The 27,207-nt window shown below is 46.0% G+C and overlaps 1 protein-coding gene across 1 annotated transcript in view; it reads right to left on the reverse strand.

Annotated features, from left to right (window-relative positions):
• Positions 1-26,297, reverse strand: part of LOC147718110 (uncharacterized) — a 67,251-nt gene extending 40,954 nt beyond the window's left edge. The window contains exons 1-3 of the mRNA XM_086919257.1: positions 26,246-26,297; positions 20,750-20,869; positions 9,863-10,018 (exon numbers count right to left, since the gene is read on the reverse strand). Of these exons, the coding sequence (XP_086775383.1) occupies positions 9,863-10,018; positions 20,750-20,869; positions 26,246-26,297 (328 nt within the window). The remainder of the gene's footprint in view (positions 1-9,862; positions 10,019-20,749; positions 20,870-26,245) is intronic.
• Between the last annotated feature and the right edge of the window lie 910 nt (positions 26,298-27,207).

The following is a 27,207-nucleotide window of genomic DNA, read 5'->3' on the forward strand; positions in this document are numbered from 1 at the left end:
ATCGACAATGTGGACCTGAAAGACATGACACATTTCAGTTACAGGTTTGTGCTAGGATTAAGGCCTGAAATTTCCCAATGGATTAGGGACAATAAAATCAGTTGGCAGGGAGAACCAATAGATGCTGTCCTGAAATATGCAAAATATTGTGAAGACGAAATCGAAAACAAAAGGAAGGCCCTCAAAGAGAAAGTTATGTGGGCACAGGTGAAATTAGCCGAACAGCAAGAAAAGCAGTTAAGTAGATTAACTTCTGATAATAATGCTCAGAATGCCACTGCTGGGGGAGGAGGGAAGCCCCGCACTAAAATGAGTAGAGAAGAAGCCATGAAGAAATTCCCGTGCCATGGGTGCGGCCAGATAGGGCATTGGAGAAACGAGTGTCCACACCTGCAGGCCGGTAATGCCCCTGTAAATGGTTTAAATCCACAGGTGCCGAAAGAGGGGACGAGAAAGAACCAGCAACAGGTAAAGCTACCCCCAGTGCCTCGCGCTCCTAGACAGAATTTTAAGAATCAGGGTCAGCAGAATGAAAGGGCGGAAGTATGGGAAGTCGAGAGTGAAAGAAACGCAGTCATTCCACAGTATTTGCTAAATGATACATTCCTTTGTGAGGATCAAGATTGACGGGGCCTGAGAGGGGAGGATGAGGAGTGTGTGCTTGGCGCCTCCTTACCGGTAGACCAGACTGGACCATACATTGAAGGAAAGGTTGAAGGAAAAGATGTCACCTTTCTGTTGGACACTGGTGCTACCAGATCTACTGTGAGAACAGTGGATGTTCCTAACCTACCCCTCTCGGGAGAAGCAATCCAAGTAGTGGGAGTCTCAAATCAAATAATAAGTACTCCAGTAACTGAACCCATGGAAATTTCTATAGGGAATTTCAAGGAAATGCACAGATTTGTGGTCTGTGATTCCAGTCCTGTAAACCTGCTAGGACGTGATTTGTTGTGCAAGATGCGTTGTACCATCTACTGCACACCAAATGGTGTCGAAATTCAGACCCCCGATGAAGATGGCCTATACAAACTGATGTTAGTTAGACAAGATGCTGATATAAAGACATTGACAATTGAAGATTTACCTGAAGAGCTCCAATTAAGAGTAGTACCAGAAGTGTGGGATTTCACAGGAAAAGATGTAGGCCTGATGGCAAATGTGGACCCAGTTAAAATAGCAATAAAAACGAATGCTATATACCCCAAAACCAGACAGTATAAGATGAGTGCAGAAGTGAAAGCAGGAGTGGCGACTGAAATTACCCGGCTGCTCGAAGCCGAAATCATAGAAGAAGTGATGAGCAGCCCCTGTAACTCGCCTATCATTGGGATCAAAAAGCCTAGTGGGAAGTACAGGGTAGTGCAAGATCTGCGCAAGGTAAACCAAATTGTCGTACCTTGCTGTCCTATTGTACCCAACCCTGCAGTCATTCTCTACCAGATTCCCTGGAATGCAGAATGGTTCACTGTCATTGATCTGTGCCACGCATTCTTTTCCATCCCATTGCATCCAGAAAGCAAATTCCTTTTCAGTTTTGAATTCGACAGCCATATCTATGTCTGGAATCGTGTCCCTCAGGGGTACACCGAGAGTCCCTCGATTTTCAACCAGATACTGAAAAAGTGCCTTGAATCCCTAGTGCTACCAAGAGAGTCTGTTCTGGTGCAGTACATAGATGACCTGTTAGTGGCATCTAAAACCCAAACTGACTGTGTCACTGACACCATTGCCTTGCTGAATCACCTAGGAAAGGGAGGACATAAAGTGTCGCCTGACAAATTGCAGTTTTGTAAAAACTCAGTGAAGTATCTGGGGCACCAGATAGAAAAAGGAATCAGGAAAGTAACTACTGAAAGAATCAAAATAATTAGAGCAATGGAACTGCCCAAAACTCAGAAAGAAGTGAGAATGTTTCTAGGAGTTGTGGGTTACTGTAGACAATGGATTGTAGGATTTGCTGCACTGGCCAGGCCCCTGATAAACATGACCAAGAAAGGAGTAGAAGACCCCGTCAGCTGGGACAGTGAAAGCATGAATGCGTGGGTAACATTGAGAAATTGCCTATGTACCGCTCCTGCATTAGGTATGCCGGACTACTCTAAATCTTTTGAACTGTTCTGTGACACCAGAGAAAATTGTGCTCTTTCAGTTCTGACTCAGGAGCACGGATTAGTTAGACGCCCAGTGGCCTATTTTTCGGCCACCCTAGATCCGGTGGCTGCTGGATTACCGGGGTGTCTGAAGGCAGTTGCTGCTACTTGCGTCAGCCTGGAACAGAGTGAGAACATTGTCATGGGACATCACGTCACTGTATATGTTCCTCATTCTGTTGTAATCCTGTTAACTAGAACCAAGACCCAGTACCTCACACCTAGTCGGCTGACTAAGTATGAAAGAATCCTGATTGGTGCTGAAAACGTCACCATCTCCCGGTGCAATGTCCTAAACCCAGCGACACTGTTACCTGTCCCCCTGGATGTAGAATCAGAAGAAGAAGGGGACCATAATTGCGTTGATCTGACTGAGTTCAGTACAAAGCCCCGTCCAGACATTCGTGAAATAGCATTGCTTGATGGGGATGAGACAATGTTCGTGGATGGCTCATGTTTAAGACATGAGAATGGGGGCCTGAGTGCTGCCTATGCTGTGGTTACATTGACAAAGACCATAGAGGCATCATACCTAAGCGAGGTGAAATCTGCACAAGTGGCAGAGCTCATCGCGTTAACCAGAGCCTGTAAGAGGGGAAAGAATAAAAGAATAACTGTATACACCGACAGCCAGTATTGTTACGGGGTTGTTCATGACTTCGGCCAGTTGTGGTTGCAAAGAGAATTCATGACTTCCTCCGGCACCCCTATCAGAAATGGAAAAGTGGTGCATAACTTACTGGAAGCTATCCAATTGCCCAAAGAATTGGCTGTGGTCAAGTGTGCGGCTCACAGATCAGGAAATGATGATGTGACCGCCGGTAATAGATACGCTGACCAAATGGCACAGTTTTGTGCCCGACATCAAATGTCTCTCCAAATTGCATTGTGGAGTGGAAACAGCTGCCAACTTATGTTGTTTGAGAATGTGTCAACGTGGGAAGAACTAAAGGAGTTGCAACAGGCTACAGACAGGCAAGAGAAAGGCAGGTGGGCAGCAAATGAATGCAAGTTGAGAGAGGATGGTGTGATGGTAAATTCGGCTGGGGTGCCTGTACTGCCTGATAGCTTGGTGGACCCCATGGTCAGAATGATACATGAACCAACACATATGGGAAGGGACGCTATGTGTCGGGTGTTTGAACAGGTGTTCTGTAACTCAAGGTTCAGGAACCAGGCGGAAAGGTTTTGCCAGAGGTGCCTAGTGTGTCAGCAATTTAATGCAGGAAAGAAGACTGTAGTAAAACAGAGTACCATTGGGAAGGCAGTAGGTCCCTTTGTAAGAATGCAGGCAGACTTTGTAACCATGCCAAATTGCAAGGGATATAGATATATCCTAGTCATAGTTTGTCTGTTCTCCAGGTGGGTGGAGGCTTACCCAGCAAAGAAAATTGATGCCTTAACTACAGCTAAGCTATTGCTTAGGGAATTGATACCTAGGTATGGAATCCCAGAGACTATCGAAACGGACCAAGGTGGGCATTTTGCCAACGATGTGCTAGAAGAACTCTGTAAAGCATTCAAAATGAAGAAAAGAATACATTGTGCCTACCATCCAGAGGCTTCTGGAGTAGTGGAACAAATAAACGGCACCCTGAAGTCCAGGTTGGGAAAAATGTGTGATTCCACAAAAATGAACTGGATAGAGGCTTTACCCCTTGTGCTGATGAGTTTGAGAAGTATCCCGAACCGAAAGACTGGCCTGAGTCCCCATGAAGTGTTGATGGGAAGAGTGATGCGGCAGGCATGGGTACCCGGACACAAACTGCTAAGCATTTCTGATGATATGGTGCTAGAATACTGCAAGCAGCTGGGTGACCAAGTGCGTTCTCTCTCTCAGCAGATTGGAGAGACAGAAGACGAGTGGCCAAAGACTCCAGCACACAACTTGCGACCAGGAGATTGGGTGGCGTTAAAGAAACACACCCGGAGCAGTTGCCTGAAACCCAGGTGGGGAAAGCCACGACAAGTGATCCTCGTCACTACCACTGCTGTAAAGTGTGCTGGTGTACCGAAGTGGATCCACGCCAGCCACACGAAGCGGGTAGCTGGAGAAGACGCGACTGTAGCTGAAGGCAGTTCAGCTGAGGAGGCTTCCGAAGAGGAGAGTCCAGAACTAGCTGACATCGAACTGCCGAGCACCAGTCGAGACGTTGAATGGTATCCCGCCGACGACCCGGTTCATGATCCAATACGAACCAGGAAGTATTCCTACTTAGACAGTGAGTGGGATAGTCCAGGTGAGCTAGAAATAGACGAAGCAGATCAGGTCCACGAGAATCACATCACACCTGATCAGGAAGTAGGCCAAGTAGGGTCAGATCAAGGCATCGAGACTCCTCCTGGAACTCCGGAGTCTGGAAAGGGACAAATAGTAATTAGAGCTGACGTTCATGCAGAAGAAAACGAAGAGATCGAAGCGCATGAACAGGAACAGATAGAAATAGATCAATGTGCTCAGACATCTGAAATAAAACCAACTAAACAGAAAAAGAAAGTGCGGTTTGAATCTGAGCAGGGTCAGACTAGGGACCAGGCAGAAGAGATAGATGAAAGACCTGGAACTAGCCAGTCAGGTAGGGAAACAGAAGTGCCACAACAAAAAGTAAAAAGAGTGCACGAAGAAGGGCAAGTTTCCTCAACTACTGGGAGGAAAGGAGGCAGAAGTGCACCTCGATACGTAAAAAGACTGAGGCTCAGACTAAAGACAGCCGCAGACAACGACAAAGACCGAAAAAGGGCTCAAAGTGAAAGAAGGACAGCCCAAGGAAAATCGCTGAGAAAGAGCGACAGAATAAAGAAACAGAGCAAACAGTATCGAAGCCCTGAGTGGACTTACTATGTGTTGGAAGAAATAGACGAACCACACCACAGTGGCAACAGTGAAAACGAGTCCATTGCTGATCGGAGCTCTGACGAAGACCCTCCTTGAGAGAGCCCAGAAGTGAACCTCTGGTACAAGGAAACGAAGAGGGGTAGCGAAAGCCACCTGTAAGCTAAGATGTCTGATCCGAGTGTCTCTGGGAGATCCAGATGTGGGTGTCTAAAAACTTGCTGTAAAGTATGCTTATGTAGCGTAGCTGTGCTAATAGTAATATGGATAGGACTAACAATCTTCTTACCGTTTATGATAAGTAAGAATCCTAACCTTTCCCCTACTGAACCTGAGGCAGTAGATGTAGGGGCTGACCCGACTGCAGAAACACCACGAAGCTTAGAAAGACGCGACAAACTAGTAGGCTTGACACACACACGACCTAAATTAGAAGCATCAGATGAGGATGGACTACATTTTCACAAAATGAGAAACAGGACACATCTAAATGTCTTTGCTAACTTGTTAGTGCATTACGTAGAAGCTATGGAAATAGAAGACTGCTATGTCTGCATGAAGCTACCTACCTCAGTAGCTGAAGGTGTGACATATCATCACCTACCGTTAACCTATGGAATTTCCTGTAGTATTTTAGCTAGCTTGTTCTATAGAAGCACCTTGCAATATTATTATTCAAATGATGACGTAGTTTTTTCTGAACTTCCAGTTAGAAAACACTTGAACCGTGTACATACTACAAGTGACGTGACCCGTTATATGGGAGAATATTTTCTGACTATAGGTAATATAGATTTAAATGAAGCAAGAGAATCTAATCTGACCTGTTCTCTGCAAGAGCAGGAAAAGATGTTCATAAAGATGGCAGACAGAAGGAGAGAAAAGTTTCAAAAGAAAGCAAATGACGAGAAAGATAGAGTCCCTAGGTGGGCTGAACACATGGATAACACCTCGCAAGGCGAAGCTAATCCTGCCTTGTTGCTGGATTTTGAACGAAAGGGGAAACTTTGTATCCATAGGGAAAAGACAGAGTACTATAACAATGAATTCATCGGTTCCAGCGAGTGTGAACATAATTACAAGGTAATTGGAGGTTGGGGTTTCAAAAATGGGTCAGAACCTGTGTTTCCCGGAATATATTATATATGTGGGAACAAGGCGTATTTCAAATTGCCGGATCACTGGTATGGAAGCTGCTACTTTGGCATTGTTTTCCCGAAAATATACCATGTGAATAATGCAGCTGGAAGCGATGAAGAAACTAATGGCTTAGTGCGTAGTAAGCGCGAAAGTGTAGGTGAAGTTATAGGTGATATTTTCAGTGCACTGATACCTGGAATGGGGGTAGTTCTGAACACCCATAGAATCTGCAAATTGTCTACAGTAGTGGACCGGTTATCAACGGACACTGCTGCTGGATTCCTGCTGGTCAATACTGAAATGGTTGCGATCAGATCAATGGTTTTACAAAACCGTCTTGCCCTTGACATCCTATTAGCAAAAGAGGGCGGAGTCTGTAGAATGCTGAAAGCGCAACATTGTTGCACTTACATTCCTGACAAAAGTATCGAATTAAAGCAATATGTGAAGAACATAACTAATTTGGAAAAGGAACTCAAACCATTGGAGGTTGACAGTGCCTGGACAAGACTGACTGGAGGTCTCTCCTCTATAGGTAGTTGGTTTGCTAACCTAGGTAGAAACCTGTTGTGGAAAATAGTGATGCCAATAATTGTGATAGGTGTAATTATATTGATTATTTTTATCTGCTGCAAATGTCAGAAGTGCAAAAGGAACTACACAGTAAATCAGAGAGGGGTGAAAAGAAATATTGATGAACTGGAATTAGAAGAGGTGAAGAATACCATCTATAAAAAGGCGAAAAATCACCACTCTCATAGAGAAGCTGAAAGAAAACTGAACAATAAATTTATTGAAATTGAAATGAGTGATGTGGATGAATGAGAAAAAGTTGGCATCTGTTTCCATTATGTAGTGATGATAGTAAATATCATCAAAGAGGGGATTGATGGAGCAAGGATTTGCACGTGAAGCGCCTTGCCCCGTGCAAGAACCTCGCCAAATGTATAACATTACTAAAATTCATTATTGTCGTTTATTACACGTTTTTCCAAACACGCGGGTGTCCCCGGATGCTTGCCTGTATGTCTTTTCCATATTAACGAAGCTTGCGCTAAGGAAAATGGCTGCTTCGCTGAAATTCAGTCTGCGCATGCGTCGGTCATACCCATGTGATGTGACGCACTCGCATTCTGGAGGGAGTTCTGTGCACATGCGCATTGTTGCTAATATGGCCGCTTGACTCTCACCACGCTCTCTGCTATTGCTGCTGCTTCAGCCTATCTATCTTTTCGCACTAAAACCTTAATGCTATAGACATTATAAAGTAAGGGTTGGATAAGATTTTTTTGGTATACAGTGTGATCATTCTGGATGTGATATTAATTTGTTTTCGCTTATTTTTCATGTACCGCGTCTTTTGGGGCTGGGAGCTCTTAAGCTACGCCATCTTTGACTCTCTTCTGGGGTTTGCCATGTGACCTGGGAGAAACTCGACTGCGCAGAAGCTAAACCAAGCCAGCTGGCTCCTGAAGCAAAATGCGCCTGGGAATCCAGCACCCAGTGTGGACAATCACCTTGAATTTAACAAACTTGTTGCAACTGTCTTATGCGCTCATACTTTCTGTTGTACTCTATGGATGGGAACGTGAACCCGGGGGGCGGGTATGAAAACCTGAATATTGAATCTGGGAAAGCTGAATTTTAGGAGGTGGTAATGATCGCACCACCTCTCCTGACCAATCAAAATATGGGAAACTGTCACTTGCAACATTAGTGGGTGGTCTGAGGGACCCCAGAACTGTATAATTGCCCTAGTTTAGCTTATGGAAATTGTCCGACTTGTCCGAGTAGCAGACCTGTCACTGACCCTACGATCTCAATAGGTGCTCAATCTGAAAGTGCTGCGGAGCACTTTGTCCATACTTTCCACAAACTTCTAAGGGGTGGAAATTCCTAAGTGCTGGCGAAGCACTTTGCTGGGAGATTCGAAAATCCGATCGGGGTTTCTGGCGGATTACTTGCAGAAAGGGGTAACGCAGGCGTTGCTGTCCGAAGCTGTGGGTGTTGGTCGTTCCCTGGGAGGCCCAGTCCTTTGACCCGAACCTGAGGGGTATCCTGTCCTGATCTGTCTGTGGGTTGTACCTGTTCGCATTCTGGTGTTCCTTTTCCGAGGGTCCTTGTCCCCGTCTTCCCATCTGACCCGTGGCCAGGGTTAGACTTCAAATCTGAATTAGGTAAATATCGTTTGTGGGTTTGCATACGTTCTGTAGCCTGTTTTTCTCTCTCTCTTCTCTCTCTCGTATGATCTATTAAAGCACTTTACCTGTGATATTGCTCTATTGCCGTTGCTGATTTAGTTTGGTTCCTTCTCTCTCTCTCTCCCCTTCCTTTAGGAGCTCATTGATTTTATCATAAATAATAGTATGTTCCCGTTTTTCCCTTTCCTTTAGTTGATTGCAGTGAACTTAGAAAGAATAGTTTAAGGATTAAGTATATGTTTAGGTCCCAACCTTATACCTCGTGTCCTAGTATAACGTTGCAGTGATTAGTTCTGTTCCAAATCCTACCTCTAGTTTTTCCCATATATCTTAATGGTCGTGATTTTCTTTGTGCAAAGTTACCTTTTGATGTTGATATTAATGTTTGACATAGTGTTCTGCATATCGCTTATTGTCTTGGCATCTTCTTTTTGAATTTTCATATAAAGTGTCAAAACTTCATCAGGTGTCTGTGGTCATTTTACAGAAAGTGGATAAAATATATGGACGTAAAGAAATGTTTTAAGGTCCTGTCTACTATTTTCCCTTTTAGCTCTAGGTCCATCGAAAGTTTGTGCCTGTGGTAAGTCAGGTGCATGGTAAGCAGAGGTAATTCTGAACCATTGATTACTCATAGTAGCGTGCCAGGATCTCACCCGGTTCACGAGAATCACTGATTGAAACTAAATGCACGCCGGGGCCCAGTGCGTGTAAGAAATTGGTGACCCGGGTGAACTGCGCGCTCTATCATTACCACTGGGTGCCATAGAGTCAATTGTTTTCCCCTTCCTTGTTTTTTGGGCCATTCTACTTTAGGCCCAAGTGGGTCCGGTATACAAGACACACAGTCACAGACGTTCAGTTTGTCTCACTGAGTTCTTACCAGAATACGTATAGACAGGCTTTGGGGGGATGGCCCAGTCCAGTCTCCTCCTGCCTCTGAGGTCCACAGAGGGCCCAACCTTTGCCCGGGCTTCGCCCAGCTCATCCCGCCTGCGGTCCTGTGTCGCGGGGGAAGGCGCTGCTATTTGTGCGCCTCCTGGTGCGGTTTCCGGGTGCTTGGACTGCTGGGAAATGTAGTCCCGCAGGCCCGCACTCCGCTCAGCAGCCGCAACTGGATGGTATAATGTGGCGCAGCGGGAGGCGAGCTTCGGGGGCAGTGTGGACACAAAAGTCAATAGCAGGTGAAGCCCAGGGTTTGCACACAGTCACATAGTCTCAAAGGTTCTCCAGGAACATACCCTGTATGTTTGTAGTGTTATGTTAGTCAGAGTCTCAGCCTGTATGTACCATGTATGTCCACAGTGTTATGGTAGTTGGGGTCTCAGCCTGTACGTACCCTGTATATATGCAGCGTTGTGATAGTTGGAGTCTCGGCCTATACGTACCCTGTATGTTTGTAGTGTTATGGTAGTCGGAGTCTCAGCCTGTACGTACCCTGTATGCCCACAGTGTTATGGTAGTCGGAGTCTCAAGCTGTGCGTACCCTGTATATCTGCAGTGTTATGGTAGTCGAAACATCAGCCTGTACGTACCTTGTATATCTCCACCATTGCAGTAGTCAGTGTTGCAGCATGTTCTACTTATCCGAACCACAGTCATGGATGACCTGAAGGAGAGGGTTTTACCACATGCAGTTTTGCTGGCTGGAGTACCGCAATCCTTAAATGCAGTTAGAGTGTTCTTGCTCCCTGTTAGAAAACATATATTTTTCAATTAGCAAAAAGATTTAATCTGCCGGATGTGATCTGGACATGCATGGCTGATCTGATGTTACCAGTATTTTAGAGTTTCATGTAAGTCTCTTATATGCTTATTTTCAAAGTACAAACACTGATGCACATTATTAATATTTTAAATTTATCTAATTTTGTGGGTAAAACATTTGTTTATTCTCTCGGAATGTTATGGGAGTATCTCTTTGGCCTTAGGATATTAAACCAGTGGCTTCAAGAGGTCCTTGGAGAGTTCCTTGTGCTATTTTTGCCCCAAATCAAAAAGCAAGCACTGCCCTTCCTCACTCTGAGAACAGTCCAAGGGTCGTTCTAGAAGGTAACATGGGTCGGAAACTCAAAACCCATTAATACACAGAATAAAACTAAATATTTATCTACTCACTGTTTTTATGTTTAAACGTTATTTCTTCAAAAGCACTTTAAGGCACACAAACATTATGCACACATAGAATCAAAATAAATCAATCATTCAATCACTCAGCATTTATAAAGCGCAACACTGTCACCCCCGGGGTATCTGGGCTCTGTACCTCAGTCGAAGAGCCAGGTTTGGAGTCTTTTTGGGAAGTCTGTCAGCAAAGGGGAGCATATGGAGCTGGAGGGGAATGTTGTTCCAGGTCTTGGCTGTGATGTAGGAGAGGAAAAAGCCATCACTGTGGATGTGGCAGATGGAGAGGTTGTTTGACTGTGAGGGTGAGTGAAGAGAAGCGTAGGTGTCTGGTGGGTTGCTGAAAGTTTAATCGATGGCTGGTCCAAGGACGTGGAGGGCTTTGTAGGTGTGCATGTGGATCTTAAACTATTAAATTTTCTGGGTGGGGAGCCAGTGCATGTCTCTCAATTGGGGGACAATGTGGGCTAATTTGGGGAGGTCCTGGATAACTCTAGTCACAGTGGCCTGTGTGGTCTGACGTTTTCTGAGGAGTTTGTTAGAGATGCTGGTGTAGAGGACATTGCCGTAGCCGTTATGCCTGATGACAAGGCATGAGTGACAGTCTTTTTGGTGTTGGTTGGGTTCCATCTGGAGCTTTGCAGAGCATGCTAAGAGGGTGGTAGCAGGAGGAGCCAACTGCGCTAACGTGTCATTTCATAGTCAGTTGGCTGTCGTGGATGATGCATAGGTTGCATGCGTAGTCATCGGTGTGGGTCCAAGTTCTGCACTCCACTGGCTGTGGTCAAATGTAGAAGAGTCCTTCTCGAAGATCAGAACTTCAGTTTTGTGGGAGTTAAGTTGGAGGCACTTGGCTCTCATCTATTAGGGTTTGTTGGTCTTGGCGTTTTGCGTGAGTTGGTTTTGGTGTTGATGGCATCCTCGGTGGGCGAGAGGATCAGTTGAGTGTTGTCTGCTTAGGAGATTATATTGGGTCCGTCGGATCTGACGACATCGGCAAGGTGGTCCTGTAGATGTTCAACAGGGTGGGGCTGTGGGATGATCCTTGTGGTATGCCACATATGATGTTTTTGAGTTAAGGGAGGCACTCTGATACTCAGTGTGCGACCTGGGAGGAAGGAGGTGATCCACTTGAGGGAGTCTTGGTGTATGCATATGTTTTAGAATTTGTTGTTGATGATTCTGGGAGAGTCTATGTTGAATGCAGCGAAGAGGTCAATGAGGGTCAGGTCCACCATTGCTCTACCGCTGAGAAATGTTCTGCTGTCGTCTGAGGCAGCAATCAGTTCATTCTTAGTGCTGTGGTTATCACTATATCCTGATTTGGAGTCATCTAGTAGGTGGTTTTGATCCAGGAATTTTGTGAGATGCTGGTTGATGGCTTTCTCAAAAACTTTGGCCTGAAAGGGAATCAGGGAGATCAGAATATCATTTTTGAGATCGTTGGGGTCACTGGAGGCTTTCTTTCAGAGGCATCTGACGTCTGCATGCTTCCGTCATACCAGGGCGGTTGCTGTGGAGATGGAGGTGTTGAGGATGCTGTTGAGTTTTGTGTTGATTGGGTTCGTTGTGGGGCTTTAGAGGTGGTGGGTGCAGGGGTTGGTAGGCATCCTGGAGTGGCTGGAAAAACATGATGGCGGAAGTGGTCAGTGCGGTGAGCGGTGACCAGTTGGTGATGGTTTGGCTGATCTTTGCTGGTTGGATGAGCTCATCTGGGTTGATGATGGTCAGTTGGATGTTGAAATTGTTGTAAATGTTGGTGATCTTGCTGTGGAAGTAGTCTGAGAGGGTGTCACAGAGTTCTTGGGAAGGGTGGATGGAGTTTTCCATGGCTGTCAGGTTGGAGAATTATTTGACTATTTTGAAGAGTTACTTTGTATGGTTGTAAGCAGAATTGATGTGGGTGGTGATGGCTGTTTTCTTGGCTTTATTGATATGCCAGTGATAGTTGCTGGGGGTTGTTTAGTGAGCAGCTCTGTCAGCGAGGTCCCGAGTTTTAAAGTGAACCTGCTGTCATGTTTGGAGCTCTTATTGGTTTTTGTAGGTTTCAGCAGGGTGACTCTGCAGATGCAGTCGATGAGCCAGGCGACAATGTTCTGCACAACCAGGTCAAAGTCTGTTGAGGTGTCAGGTTTACAGGTGATTAGGCATCGGAGTGGTTGAAGTGTACGAAGGTGCGGTCATTTCAGGTGAGTTCCGTGGTGTGGCTTAATTCAATTCTGTTGCTGAACGTGAAGATGACTCCGCCTCTTTTGTTGGTGCAGTCATCGTGTATCATCCTGTAGCCTTCGGGAGTGGCAGTGGTGATGTCAGGTTTCGAGGAGGGGTTGAGCCGTGTTTCAGTGATGAAGGCAACAACCATGGAGAGAGTGATAATAGTGTTCCAGATTTCTGTGGAGTGTTTGCAAAGTGAGCAAGAGTTTAGCAGGATATAGTGGAGCGGTTACAGGGTGGTCTTGATCTTGTGGGCCGGAGAGTTATTTGTCACAGGAGAAGTAGCAGTATCGGCGGTTGAATGGTCCTTTGGTTGATCGTGGGGAGGAGGAGATACAACTGTTTCAATGTCCAGGGTCCAGGCCCAGGATATCCTTGGCAGTGTACTGTCAGGTGGAGGAAAGGTCAGTCCTGGCGCAGGATATAGTCCACTGGCAGTACATTGGCAGTGTGTTGGCGAAGTCTGTGTGGGTCTGTGAGTGGGTGTGTGACTGGGTGTTTTTTTTCATTAAGGCAGGATATGAAAATCCATTGCCAAATCCCAAGGGGGCTGTGATGAGCGCCGCAGTGAATCTGCAAATCCATGCATATGGATAAAAAAATGTTTTGAGGAAATTTCTTCAATATCATTGCTCTCTGCGACCCCTGTATGTGTAACGGGTTAAGGGGCAGCATATCCTTCACCTTCCCATCCCCCTCAATTGACAACCTGTGGAAATATTCTTCACACCTGGTATGTATTCCAAATGGAACTATAATGCCATTTGGCAATGCAGGAAGTTGCTTTGCTGGCCCCCTTAAATGTAAACTAGCTAAGCAACAGATTATGAACCATGATAAAGGTAAAATCTGTTCCTTACAAGTACTTTCAAAAATGTTCAAATCCCCACCAGCTAGCCAATGCCTCACCTTCTACTACAGACTATGTTAACTCATGACCTCAGATGGCGCGCAAAGCAAAAGCTATCCCCTGTTTTCTTTCTTTCCTTACCTGCAACAAAACAACCTCCAAACCATGCTAACTGGTATTGGTCAACACACCTGACAGTTCATGTGTTTTAAACTGTTTCAGGGAAATCACATTCACCAACTCCTTTTTGATGGAATCAAATTCCAAACTCAAGTTGCCACTCAACAAGACCTTATAAGATATTTTTTCTCACTACAATTGGGGATGAAATATGCATAGAATTATAGAATTCTAAATAACGAATGCAATTGATTGCTATAACAAGATTCTCCTTTGATTCCATACCTTGGGTCGACAGCTTATACCTGAGATAATTCACTGATTACTTTGGTTACCTACACTTACTAGCTCTCAGAGTAACCCCTCTCTGTTTCAAAATTGTCAAAACTACTCCCAACGTTTTGACATGCAACTCTTCAACTCTCCAATAGACCAAAATATAGTCCTAAAAACACTTTATGTGGGAAACACTCTTGACCATCAGCTCTAAGCTCTCTGGAAAATTGCAGATGCCAAACCAAATGTTTAAATCTATCTGCTCCCCCACGGTTAACAAAAGATGTCGAATGTCCACTCTCACTATGTATTCTGGTGATATGCCGAAGACAAATTTAACAAAAAAATCTTAGCTCCATTCAAGGAACTCAACATCTCAGTGATATTGAGAAGGGATTGTCTATCCACCCATATTCACTCATTTAGACCCCTTACATCTATATATATCCTCAGAATCTCATTGCTTTTCCTAGTTAACATCACTGGCAATAGCCATTCCGAACCCTCAATGGGCTCGATAATACTCTATTCACAAAAAGAATGCTGCTCCTGTCTCACTTTTTCTCTCTTAGTGAGGGGTACACGTCTAGGTTTATGCACAACCACATATGCATCCAATTTCCAGACAATCAACAATTGTGGACATGATTCATCACCAGCTTGAGGTGGAAACATGCCCAAAGAACCACTGCCATAAGAGCCGCCATCAGTCCTTGCACTGTGTGCACTCTGAGCTATGTTCTTGCTGAAAACATCGGCTGAGCAAAGAGGTTCTTGAGTAAGTCCTGAGGATCAACAATCGTCTATGGAGGTAAAAAAGCACAAGCACATTGGGTATTGAAGAAGGCTCTGATTAAGTTGTTCTCTTTTGATTGTTGAAGCTTGGTCTTTTGGGAATTCACCAATAAGTCTTGTTCTTGAAGGACCTTCAAAAACAGATGGACATCCTCCCGAGCCTTACTGAAAAAGGAAGCAGGCAACAACCAGTCACCAAGATAAGGCAACAGAGAAACACCAGATAAATGAGGAAATGAAACTACAGGAGTGGATGTCCTTGAAAATGCAGCTCCTGCTGAACCTTTTGAAACCCAGAGACTATCAAAAGATACATCTGAAAGGAATTTAGACACAATTCCATATTTGCCACCATTTTGATTACAATCACCAGAGTTGGAAATACTTCAGAAGGACTAGCGTGGCATAAGTAGCACATCCATTTTCTCAAATCACAATTGAGACACATCAGCTGTCCTCTTAAAGAAGGATTCAACTTTGTTATCTGCTACATCCATAAAGTATTGCCTCTTCAGATGCAAGGTTTGAGGTAGATGTCACAGAAGGTAGGATGGTATTAAACTTTGGAGTAGAAGGAAATTTCAAATCAAATTCTGGGAAGAGGCATCTCTTGTTGGGAAAATGGGGAATGGTTGATGAATCTGGACTCCCATTCTTTCTTTAATATACCCTTGATAATAGGATGGTGGGGAAACTCGTCTCCATTTAAAAAACAATATTGGGAACACAGTCCCTCTTTTTGCTGGGTTTTGTGCACAAAACCAAGGCAGTCTATGATATGGTCATGAACTGTGACCCCTGGACATATTTTCCCCTTTGAACTTTCTCAGGTTCATCCTCTGCCTCTTTCAGGCACTTGTGTCTAGTCTCTGACAACACAGAGTCTACAGCCTCCTAGACAAGGATTTGTCAATCAGGCCTTGAGATGTGCAGGAGATCCTCACTCTCTTCTCTTTCCAAAGCTCAGACTGATTATGCTCCTTCTGTGTGGCCCTAGGACAGTCCACAGTAGAACCTCAGCTAGTAGAAGCACTAAAGCAGCATCGTTCCTGCTTATAAACATTGCTTAGAGACTTGACCTCGCTATACATGGGATCTCGGACACAACATTTACCCCGCCGCCCCCCTGCTCCATATATCCACCGATGCATATTGGGACCAATCCCAGATGCTGACACAGACATGCGGCCCTAGATCCATGTGATAACTCTCCCTGCCCCAGCCCAGCACACAGGCTGTTAACCCACTGCAAACCTGTGCAGGATTCACAAAAACCACCTTAAGGGAGAAACCTCTCTCTGTCAGGAGTCACAGCTGCCGCATGAGGTTATGACTGGGAGGGGAAGAGAGAGATGAGGGGTAACTACACTCATGACAAACCACCTCTCAATGTTTGGACAAATTTCAATTTCAAAATGAATCAAACGACCCTCATAAACATTATATTGCAATGCTTTAAACTGACTCTTTGAAATGGATTTAGGTTATACTGCAGCAACAGTTCATGGCAAGTCCAATCTTGAGAACTCATGACCACTGTGCACCCGACAACCTTATCTGCCTATTCCTTTGTTAATAAGGGGGCTAGCATACAGAACCTCTGAGTCTTTATTGAAATAGTGCCCAATATGTGCACCAACAGCTCAGTGTGTTCACATGCCCCACTTCTGGGATAGGAGGGGTTCCAGGCAGCACAGGGGTCAGATGCTCTGTAAGATGTTTCCAATCCTTGGAATAATAGGGACAGTGCAAGTTAGGATTCTGTTGTCATTGGGTACAAGGAGAGTGTGTTCCAGTTGGGGCACTGCATTGATATGCATCAGCAGAGCTGCATGTGTCCTAGTGATGGAGCAGCAGAGCTGCAGCTGCAGGGCAGGGGGAGATGCATGGACAGAGCTGTGTGTATCCCAGTAATGGAGCAGCAGAGCTGCAGCTGCAAGGCAGGGAAGAGATGCATAGAGAGAGCTGTGTGTTTCCCAGTGGTGGATTGGAAGAGCTGCAAGGCAGGGAAGAGATGCATTGGCAGAGCTTCATGTGTCTCCGTGTACGAGTAGCACAGCTGCTGCATCAGGTGAGGGATGAGATGCACGGATAGAGCTGTGTGTGTCCGGGTGGAGTAGTAGCAGAGCTGCAGCTGTGGGGAATTGATGAGATGCATTGACAGAGCTGCGTATGTCCCAGTGGTGGAGGAGCAGAGTTGCAGCTGCTAGGCAGGGAGGAGATGCATGGAGAGAGCTGTGTGTGTCCTGGTGGTGGAGCAGCAGAGCTGCAGCTGCAATGCTGGGATGAGATGCATGGACAGAGCTGTATGTGTCCTAGTGGGGGAGTAGCAAAGCTGCAGCAGCAAGGCAGGGATGAGATGCATGGACAGAGCTGTATGTGTCTTGGTGGTGGAGCAACAGATGTGCAGCTGCAAGGCAGGGATGAGATGCGTGGACAGAGCTGTGTGTGTCCTGGTGGTGGAGCAGCAGAGTTGCAGCTGCAAGGCAGGGATGAGATGCGTGGACAGAGCTGTGTGTGTCCTGGTGGTGGAGCAGCAGAGTTGCAGCTGCAAGGCAGGGATGAGATGCGTGGACAGAGCTGTGTGTGTCCTGGTGGTGGAGCAGCAGAGCTGCAGCTGCAAGGCAGGGATGAGATGCATGGACAGAGCTGTGTGTGTCCTGGTGGTGGAGCAGCAGAGCTGCAGCTGCAAGGCAGGGATGAGATGCATGGACAGAGCTGTGTGTGTCCTAGTGGTGGAGTAGCAAAGCTGCAGCAGCAAGGCAGGGATGAGATGCATGGACAGAGCTGTATGTGTCTTGGTGGTGGAGCAACAGATGTGCAGCTGCAAGGCAGGGATGAGATGCGTGGACAGAGCTGTGTGTGTCCTGGTGGTGGAGCAGCAGAGTTGCAGCTGCAAGGCAGGGATGAGATGCGTGGACAGAGCTGTGTGTGTCCTGGTGGTGGAGCAGCAGAGTTGCAGCTGCAAGGCAGGGATGAGATGCATGGACAGAGCTGTGTGTGTCCTAGTGGTGGGGCAGCAGAGCTGCATCTGCAAGGCAGGGATGAGATGCATGGACAGAGCTGTGTATGTCCTGGTGGAGGAGCAGCAGAGCTGCAGATGCAAGGCAGGGATGAGATGCATGGGCAGAGCTGTATGTGTCCTAGTGGTGGAGTAACAGATGTGCAGGTGCAAGGCAGGGTTGAGATGCATGGACAGAGCTGCGTGTGTCCCGGTGGAGGAGTAGTAGAGCTGCTGCTAGGAAAGGATGAGATGCATGGACAGAGCTGTGTGTGTCCTGGTGGTCGAGCAGCAGAGTTGCAGCTTCAAGGCAGGGATGAGATGGATGGACAGATCTGTGTGTGTCCTGGTGGTGGAGCAGCAGAGTTGCAGCTGCAAGGCAGGGATGAGATGCGTGGACAGAGCTGTGTGTGTCCTGGTGGTGGAGCAGCAGAGTTGCAGCTGCAAGGCAGGGATGAGATGCGTGGACAGAGCTGTGTGTGTCCTGGTGGTGGAGCAGCAGAGTTGCAGCTGCAAGGCAGGGATGAGATGCGTGGACAGAGCTGTGTGTGTCCTGGTGGTGGAGCAGCAGAGCTGCAGCTGCAAGGCAGGGATGAGATGCATGGACAGAGCTGTGTGTGTCCTGGTGGTGGAGCAGCAGAGCTGCAGCTGCAAGGCAGGGATGAGATGCATGGACAGAGCTGTGTGTGTCCTGGTGGTGGAGTAGCAAAGCTGCAGCAGCAAGGCAGGGATGAGATGCATGGACAGAGCTGTATGTGTCTTGGTGGTGGAGCAACAGATGTGCAGCTGCAAGGCAGGGATGAGATGCGTGGACAGAGCTGTGTGTGTCCTGGTGGTGGAGCAGCAGAGTTGCAGCTGCAAGGCAGGGATGAGATGCGTGGACAGAGCTGTGTGTGTCCTGGTGGTGGAGCAGCAGAGTTGCAGCTGCAAGGCAGGGATGAGATGCATGGACAGAGCTGTGTGTGTCCTAGTGGTGGGGCAGCAGAGCTGCAGCTGCAAGGCAGGGATGAGATGCATGGACAGAGCTGTGTATGTCCTGGTGGAGGAGCAGCAGAGCTGCAGATGCAAGGCAGGGATGAGATGCATGGGCAGAGCTGTATGTGTCCTAGTGGTGGAGTAACAGATGTGCAGGTGCAAGGCAGGGTTGAGATGCATGGACAGAGCTGCGTGTGTCCCGGTGGAGGAGTAGTAGAGCTGCTGCTAGGAAAGGATGAGATGCATGGACAGAGCTGTGTGTGTCCTGGTGGTCGAGCAGCAGAGTTGCAGCTTCAAGGCAGGGATGAGATGGATGGACAGATCTGTGTGTGTCCTGGTGGTGTAGCAGCAGAGTTGCAGCTGCAAGGCAGGGATGGGATGTATGGACAGAGCTGTATGTGTCCTGCTGGAGCAGCAGAGTTGCAGCTTTAAGGCAGGGATGGGATGCATGGACAGAGCTGTGTGTGTCCTGGTGGTGTAGCAGCAGAGTTGCAGCTGCAAGGCAGGGATGGGATGCATGGACAGAGCTGTGTGTGTCCTGGTGGTGGAGCAGCAGAGTTGCAGCTGCAAGGCAGGGATGGGATGCATGGACAGAGCTGTGTGTGTCCTGCTGGAGCAGCAGAGTTGCAGCTTTAAGGCAGGGATGGGATGCATGGACAGAGCTGTATGTGTCCTGGTGGCGGAGTAGCAGAGCTGTAGTTGCATGGCAGGGATGAGATGCATGGACAGAGCTGTGTGTGTCCGTGTGTCCTGGTGGTGGAGTAGCAGAGCTGTAGTTGCATGGCAGGGATGAGATGCATGGGCGGAGCTCTGCATGTCCTGGTGGTGGAGGAGTAGCAGAGCTGTTACTGCAGGGAAGGGATGAGATGCATCAGTATAGCTGTGTGTGTCCCAGTGATAGAGCAGCAGAGCTGCAGCTGTGGGGAAGGGATGAGGTGCATGGACAGAGTTGTCTGTGTTTCAGTGGTGAAGCAGAAGAGCTGCAGATTTTGGGGTTGGATGAGATGCTGTGGGGAAGGGATGAGATGCATGGGCAGAGCTGCACGTGTCCCATTGGTGGAATAGAGCAGGTGTTGTAAGGAAGGGATGAGAAGCATTGACAGAGCTGCGTGTGTCCCAGTGGTGGAATAGCGCAGGTGCTGTAAGGAAGGGATGAGGTGCATGGACAGAGTTCTCTGTGTCCCAGTGGTGGAGCAGCAGAGATGCAGCTTTTGGGAAGGGATGAGATGCATTGAAAGAGCTGCATGTGTCCCATTGGTGGAATAGCGCAGGTGCTGTAAGGAAGGGATGAGATGCATTGGCAGAGCTGTGTGTGTCCTGGTGGAGGAGTAGCAGAGCTGCAGCTGTAGAGAAGGGATGAGATGCATTGAAAGAGCTGTGTGTGTCCCAGTGGTGGAACAGAGCAGGTGCTGTAAGGAAGGGATGAGATGCATTGGCAGAGCTGCATGTGTCCCGGTGGTGGAGCAGCAGAGCTGCAGCTGTAGGGAAGGGATGTGATGCATGGACAGAGCTGTGTGCGGCCTAGTAGTGGACTAGTGGAACAGCAGCAAGGAAAGACTCTTAAGGGCCAAATGTAGGAACATTAAAAACAATATTTTCCAAATGGTGTTTTTTTCCAAATGGATATTGGGTAATCGCGTTTCCTAATGTATGAACCATGTATTTTATATTTAGCGATACCTAATGGGTCACAAAGAGACCTTTTGCATGAATATTAATGAGGTAGGTCACAATTCAAGACCCCTTAGGAATGGCGGCCATCACAGAGATGGTGGCTTATTGAGGACTACTGATGGTATGCCTCATTTTCTTGTTGAAAACTCGACATAGGAGGGATTTACCATTTGCGGTAAATACCTCACTCTGAGGTAATGCGAGAACTGTGCGCAGTAAAGGAGAGTTTTCAACCACAGAGTGCATATTAACCAATCACCATCAGGGGTGACACAGATAAGCAGCAGAACATGCTGAAGATCAAACAGGAGCTTGCGGCAGAGCCGTGCACGGTATTACGGGTGCACCAGCATCTACATTTCACACACCCACTCTTTGGCTCTTGGCACTTACCTATTGTAAAGTTCTCGAGACCTTGAACGCACAGAGTGACGTCAGCGGGGCAAAGACTGTAAATGCCGGAGCAGGTGGAGGTTCCCACAGAGAAACACTTCTCACAAAGTAGGCAATTCACTGAAATGAAAAATAGTCTTCATTATCTAGATTTTATTTTCTTAAGAATGAAATGTAAATGATAATATACAGAACAATTAAGATTCATAGTCAGAGGGAACTGAAAAGAAAAAGAACAAGAAAAATCACAATCATGCATTACTCCCCCTTTTTAACCCTTCCTTGTTGAGCCCTCCCTCACAAAAACCCACCCACTCAACCCCCACTCTACCCACCCCGAGGGAGTTGGCCTTGAACTGTTATCCTTAGTTTAGATTCTTGCTTGTTTTCCACTTAATAATTGACCTATTCTTCTCAATCCATCTAGTCAATGGTGCCCAGATGTTTAGTCCCTTTGTTCGGGAGCATAGTCCCCTTCTTGGCTTTTTCCTGATTATAGTTTGGTAATAAAAGAGATAGAGACATTGCTGGGTATGCAAGACATAAATGGAGGATTGCCAAGCCGATGAACACTAGTTTTTCTCCAAGCTTCCCCTGAGTGTTCTGGGCTACCCCAAGTCATGTCAAGATTGGAGAGAGGACGCAGTCGACTCCTTAAAGAAGTTGGTAATCTCTAATTTGAGTTTACTAAGGGCATCGCAGGGGGCAAAGATGTGAATCAGAGCTGCCTGAAATAAGGCACACCAGGGGCAAAAGGTTCCTCTCCCCGTTCACCATTTGGCATTTCTTTTAGAAGTTTATGTAAGCAAGAAGCATGTTTTGTAGTATAGAGCCTGGAGTCCGGCCGGGATTAAAATATTCCGTGCTAATTCGGCTGAGCAAAAAAATAGGGGGAATATTAACAAGGAACAGGGAAAATTAATGCTAAGGGCGCTTAGCGTTAATTTTTTTAACACCCACTATTGCTGGATAATATCGCCTGGTTACCGCTTTATTAACAACGCTAACCGCCTAGGCGATAAAAAAATCCAGCAATAGCGGCATTTTGGGAGGTTATTGCTGGTAATGCAGCGATAAAACTACGAGGATAGGGATATCCTTGTTGATAGCCCATGGTGGACTTACCCATGTAATCCACCTCCCTTTGGATTACAGGGCTAAGTCTGAAAATTAGCAGATGTAAAAAGCAGCGTTAACCGTGGTTGCACTGCTTTTTTTGTCTCTAACAGGGTTAGCGTGACGCTTGATAACTCTAGGATAGCTCTGGAACGCCCACTTTTCATCTCATTAGAGATGCAAAGGGAAGCGTAGTGAAAAAGAGTGCTAACATGCAATTTTGCATGTTAGCACGCTGTTGTTGATAGGGCGATATTTTAATCTCCCCTTCTTTGGCTTTTAAAGCCAAAAAAGCTGAGATAACGCCCTTGTTAATATGCCCCTAGCTTTTCTGAGACTCCAGTTTCGACTCACCCATATCATCTTTCAATCGTGAGTTAAAAAGATTATAAACTACTTGTATAGATAGGTCTCCATTCCTTCTCAATTTATCAATTATATCATTATTAGCAAATCCTATTGGCCCCCACCTTTCTTATATAAAAAATCTCCAATTTGGAGGTATTTGTAAAAATCCCTCCGATCCAGCTCAAACCATTCTTTGGGATTATCGAAAGAGGCCAGACCTATTAGAGAGAAAAAGCTCCAAGCTTGGGCCGCCATGCGTCGCACCATCTTTGAATTGGCCTTTAAAAATGTCTGGTAAATTGGGATAATTGCAGAGTGGTGTATAGTAATTGAGCCAATCCCCACTGATTAGATTTCAAACTGACTTCCAGATTCTAAGCCCCCTTTTAGAGTTTTAACGCGAACTTTCTTATAGTGGCTGTCATTTAAGAATCGCCAAGCCCAGCCCCACGCTTCCATCCCATTATAAATTCAAGGGGGGAGGTGTGGCACCGCGGGCCAGGCCAACCGACGCTGGAATCTGGGGATCACGGTTCGATCCCCGGTGGCAGATTAGCCCAACATGTGACTCTGGGAAATAGGTTCCTTAATCTTCCCGACTGCCCCCAGCGCCTAGAGACTGTTACGGGTGATTGTTTCGCTTTACAAATGTGGATTAATATTATCATAAGTGGGTCGGTAATTCTTCAAACTCGCTAACTTTTGGCTTCTCTTTAGGCTTGGGCAGTAAATGTTGTTCCGTTCGTGGAATTTGCTGGTAAATTGCCCAAAAGTGTGCGTTGCGCGACTTCGCAAACTTTTTTGCTTGTTCGCTTTCTCAAATGTGTGTTTGCGAGACATTTCCCCTGAGGACGCAAACAGCAGTTGCGAACAATAAAAAAACATTGGGAACATGCAATTCCGCGTGTTCGCAGTTTTTCTGCATGCTTGCTGAGATTGTTTACCATTTCGTGGAGATTTGCGGAACGAGATTAGGCGAATTCCACCCACCCCTCCTTCTCTTGTATTAGAACTAAATTGTATAGAAGTGAAGTGGCCCAATAATAGAGTCTTATACTTGGTAGAGCCAGTCCTCCTCTCTCCCTAGGTAAAGAAAGATATTCATATGCCCTTATTGGAATCTTCAATTTGTTTTTAGACAATTGGTGGTAAATTCAAGCGGGAGAGCACGTAAAAGATATAAAAATGTAGTGAAAAATTAAATTTTAATGATGTTACATCTGCCAATGCTAGACAGATGTAAATTATGTATATAATTAACATCATTTTTTTTAGATTTTTCAAGATTTCTTTACATAATGTTTTTATTGTAAAATAAAAAGTATCTTAAAAAAGGGCGTTTACAAACTATTTTGTTCCAAAGTGCAAAAAATCTTACATTTTTTAAACTGTAACAATTCAACAATGAATCACAGATAAAGAAAAGAGGTGTCAGCAGGGCATCAGTGGACACCTCCTTGGACTATGCCTCATTCCCTGTCACTAAGGCAACTGATGAGTTTGGGATCATAGCTGAAAGCCCTGCTCTCAATGGGTACACAAGTACAACAGGTGTAGTAAAGTTACCAGTCACAGACTTTCAACAGGGCTGGCTTTAGTGCTTGTGGCCCCCAGTGCTCCAATGTTTGTTGACGCTCCCCAGTACCCACCTCTGCCACAGATTCACTCACTACCACCCTTTAACAGAGCCCCTCAAGTCTCCATAATCACTCTCAGATTATTTGTGTTAGTATTATAGCGCCGTTCATACGAGTGAGGGGTTTCAGAGCACTATGCATCACACACACACACTACACACAGACAATGAATCCTATGTGTTTAACTCGGTGTATAGGAAATGTTACATGATTCAGAGGACTACAAGGCAGACAGTATAGTTTAAGAGTGCTTGGTCTGGAGAAGCCCAAACTCAGATTTTAAAAATCAACATCATGGTTGGGAGTTCTCTATTATAAAAAGAAATTATGTCTACCCAAATGAACCCTTTTCCCAACATTAGGATATTGAAAGACACAGGTTCTTGTTTGCAAGCCCCGCGTGCCACCGGAACGTCACTTTTAATGACGCTACGGCAGCGCACACTGCAGAGCCATATCTACGAAGCCACCGAAAACCACACTGAGTGGCTTTTCATGGCCTCATAGACATTTTGTGAGGGAACGCGGCGTAAGTTGCTGCATTACCTCACACAGCGATAGGGAGTCATGCCATGGAAGTTTTCAGGGGTGTTTCCACATAACACCCATGGCTTTTGACTTATTCCCAGGTTTATACTATGCCGTAAACCTGGGACTTCATTAAAAGCCTAGGCCTCCCCAGGGGTGGCACAACAGTTGTCTTTGTGAAGGAAGGTGTCCCTTTCTGCACAAAATCAATCTGATTCCAGTGCAGACACACATGCACTATTCTGCAAGGGTGCCTGCGTTGTTGCTAAACAGCCATTCCTGCACCCGCGGAGTAAAAGAGGACACGAATGCACCATTTCTCAATGATGCAGTGCATTCCTGCTCTTTCCTTTAGACATAGGGGAGTGGTGCAGGAAGGCTTGCGGCGCTGCTCTATGCCAATAATTAGTAAATATTGCCCACAGTGCCTCCACCTGAAATCAGCGGCAGGTGCGGTGGCATCAGTCGCACCGTCCTAGAGCTGGCCCTGACTTACAAAGCCCACCCACTCCACTGTAATTCAGCACCTCAAACCTGCTGAAATATGACAGGTGGAAAATAAATGAGAAATACCCGAATATAGGGATTTTGGTGCATAATGCATTATTCTGCATTTTTAAACAGATTTTTGAAAGTGCTGTAGATTAGACCTTTGGAGCCTTGAATTATTTATGGAGTGATAAATAGCACGCTGCCTGTGGCACTAATTACAAGCGGGGTTGTACATTTTATATTTGAATTACGAGTTGGGCGATAATTACTGCACCCCCACTAATTCCCCAGATAGATTCTGGCAGGTTAGGCCTGTCCAAATATGTATGGGGAAGAGAAGTCTGAAAACATTTCAAGCCGTGCAGATGTTTGCACTTTAAATATTGATTCTACCCACCCAGCCTCACAGGTGAGAATAGAGTTGGAAGCATGGAAGAGATAGCAAAGAGGCAGGGGGAAATATTGTGTCTGAGTGGAAGAGAAAAGAGGGTGAAGGGTGAAGAACTGGTCAGCAGTCCACAAATGCTATCCAAGGGGATCAAACAATATACATGACCGGTCACCTAGCATAAGACAGAGAGTCCTAATAGATCCTACACTGAGATTTATTGACAATTAACTTTTAATAGTGATCTAAGCTCCCACCAACCACAAATCACCAACAACACATGTCAGGCAAACTCTGAGGCGCACACATGAAGGGGGAACTACTCCAAGCGGGAAACTGAATGTTAACTAGACACCACTGACCCAGGCTCATATCAGTATCAGGTGCCATCCAGGAAGGACCCTCCCTGGTGGACAACGAAGGGACATGCAAGTCTATGCAGTGCTGGGGCGTCTCCAGCGACTGTATCCTGGCATTAAGATTCAGGGCACATTTTATCAAGGGTTGTGTTGGTTTTGCACCACTTTGCATGGTACAAAAGCAACATACCCCCTGAAATGTGATTTATCAAGCCATGCATGGCCAACGTGTGTGATCCTAAGGGGTTTTATAAATACGGAGTAAGGAGAGTAAGCTGGGACTCCTCACTGACACCAGTTCACCTCTTGGAGCCAGATTAGTTTGACTCTGGGGGAGCTCAGCCATAGCACATATCAAGAGGAAAGACTCTCCCTCACATAATATAAAGGATGGGGCTTTATTTTTGAAAAGAGCCTTTTGGATGCCAAAGGTATGACTCACCATTACCTTGAAGTGGGGTATAGAGAGGTACATGTTGAACGTTTCCCTAAGGCGGTGAGAGGGAAGCACTAACCTCTCTGGCTGTCTCAAGAGCTTCTCAGACATCACTGAATCATCACTTTATCCCTGTGGAGCTCCTGTACGACTGTGGGGGACATGAATGAGTGGATGAATGAGCCCTCTTACCTCCAGCAATGAGAGCACAGAGCAGGATCGCGGCTGTGAGGAGAGTCCTCATGGTGCACTGGAGTAGGTTGGGTGGCAGAGTGTGGGCTGGAGCAGCTGAGCTTGTCTTCTATACATCCGCTGCTGAGGACAGAGATTTTTATACTGCAGAAGGGGTGGGGTCAAGGCTACCTGAGCCGCCCACAAGGTAAAAACATTGATGACCCTCACTGTGATTGGTGTGCTCCTGAGACAGCCCTTCAGCAAAACAGAGTTTGTGAGCTGATGTAATGCACACATCTTGAGTAAATACATCCTAAAAGCTCTTCTCAGCTGAGGGCTTCTAGCAACATTGTGACCTTTAATTGTTGTTATAAGTTACCTCATTAATGCCCTGATATATTTCATAGGTAAACCGTTCAAAGAAACCTAAGACATTTCCACCCAAGTGCAGACAGCTAAAATACCTAGAGAGCGTTTCTTTCTGGTTACTAAGCAGGAACAACATGTGTTTCATTAAAAGTATTTGTTAGGGAGATAGTTTTGTGTCTTTTCTTCTTTTTATTTTTTTTTGAGAATGTCACCAATTACAGTTTTTACATCTGAGGACCCTCCTTAGACATGTTTGGATGACAATATAGGTTTTCTTTATATAATCAATTTTGTTAGAAGTAATTAAAGTCTTGTTCGTGATTTTTCAATATGCTTGGTAATTGATTTGCATCTCTGCCCTCTTTGCTGATGTCGCTCCTGTCCTATCAGAGTACTACAGCACTGTTATTTGTTCTGTTGTAGTAGGGTGAACCTACAATGTGAATGCACCATTGTAATTGCTTGTGTGGCGAGTAGACTGTTGTTATAAGAGGAGTTTGGTCCAGCACATACATCAGTCCTAATTCAAAGTTCAAATGAGTCTCACCTGAGAATACTTCGCTTTTAACGTTTCGGTTGTTTTAATATTTGTTAGATCCTTCATCATGACC

This window comes from Lissotriton vulgaris, chromosome 4_2 (genome assembly GCF_964263255.1).
Source record: "Lissotriton vulgaris chromosome 4_2, aLisVul1.2, whole genome shotgun sequence".
In the NCBI taxonomy this organism is placed as follows: Eukaryota; Metazoa; Chordata; class Amphibia; order Caudata; family Salamandridae; genus Lissotriton; species Lissotriton vulgaris.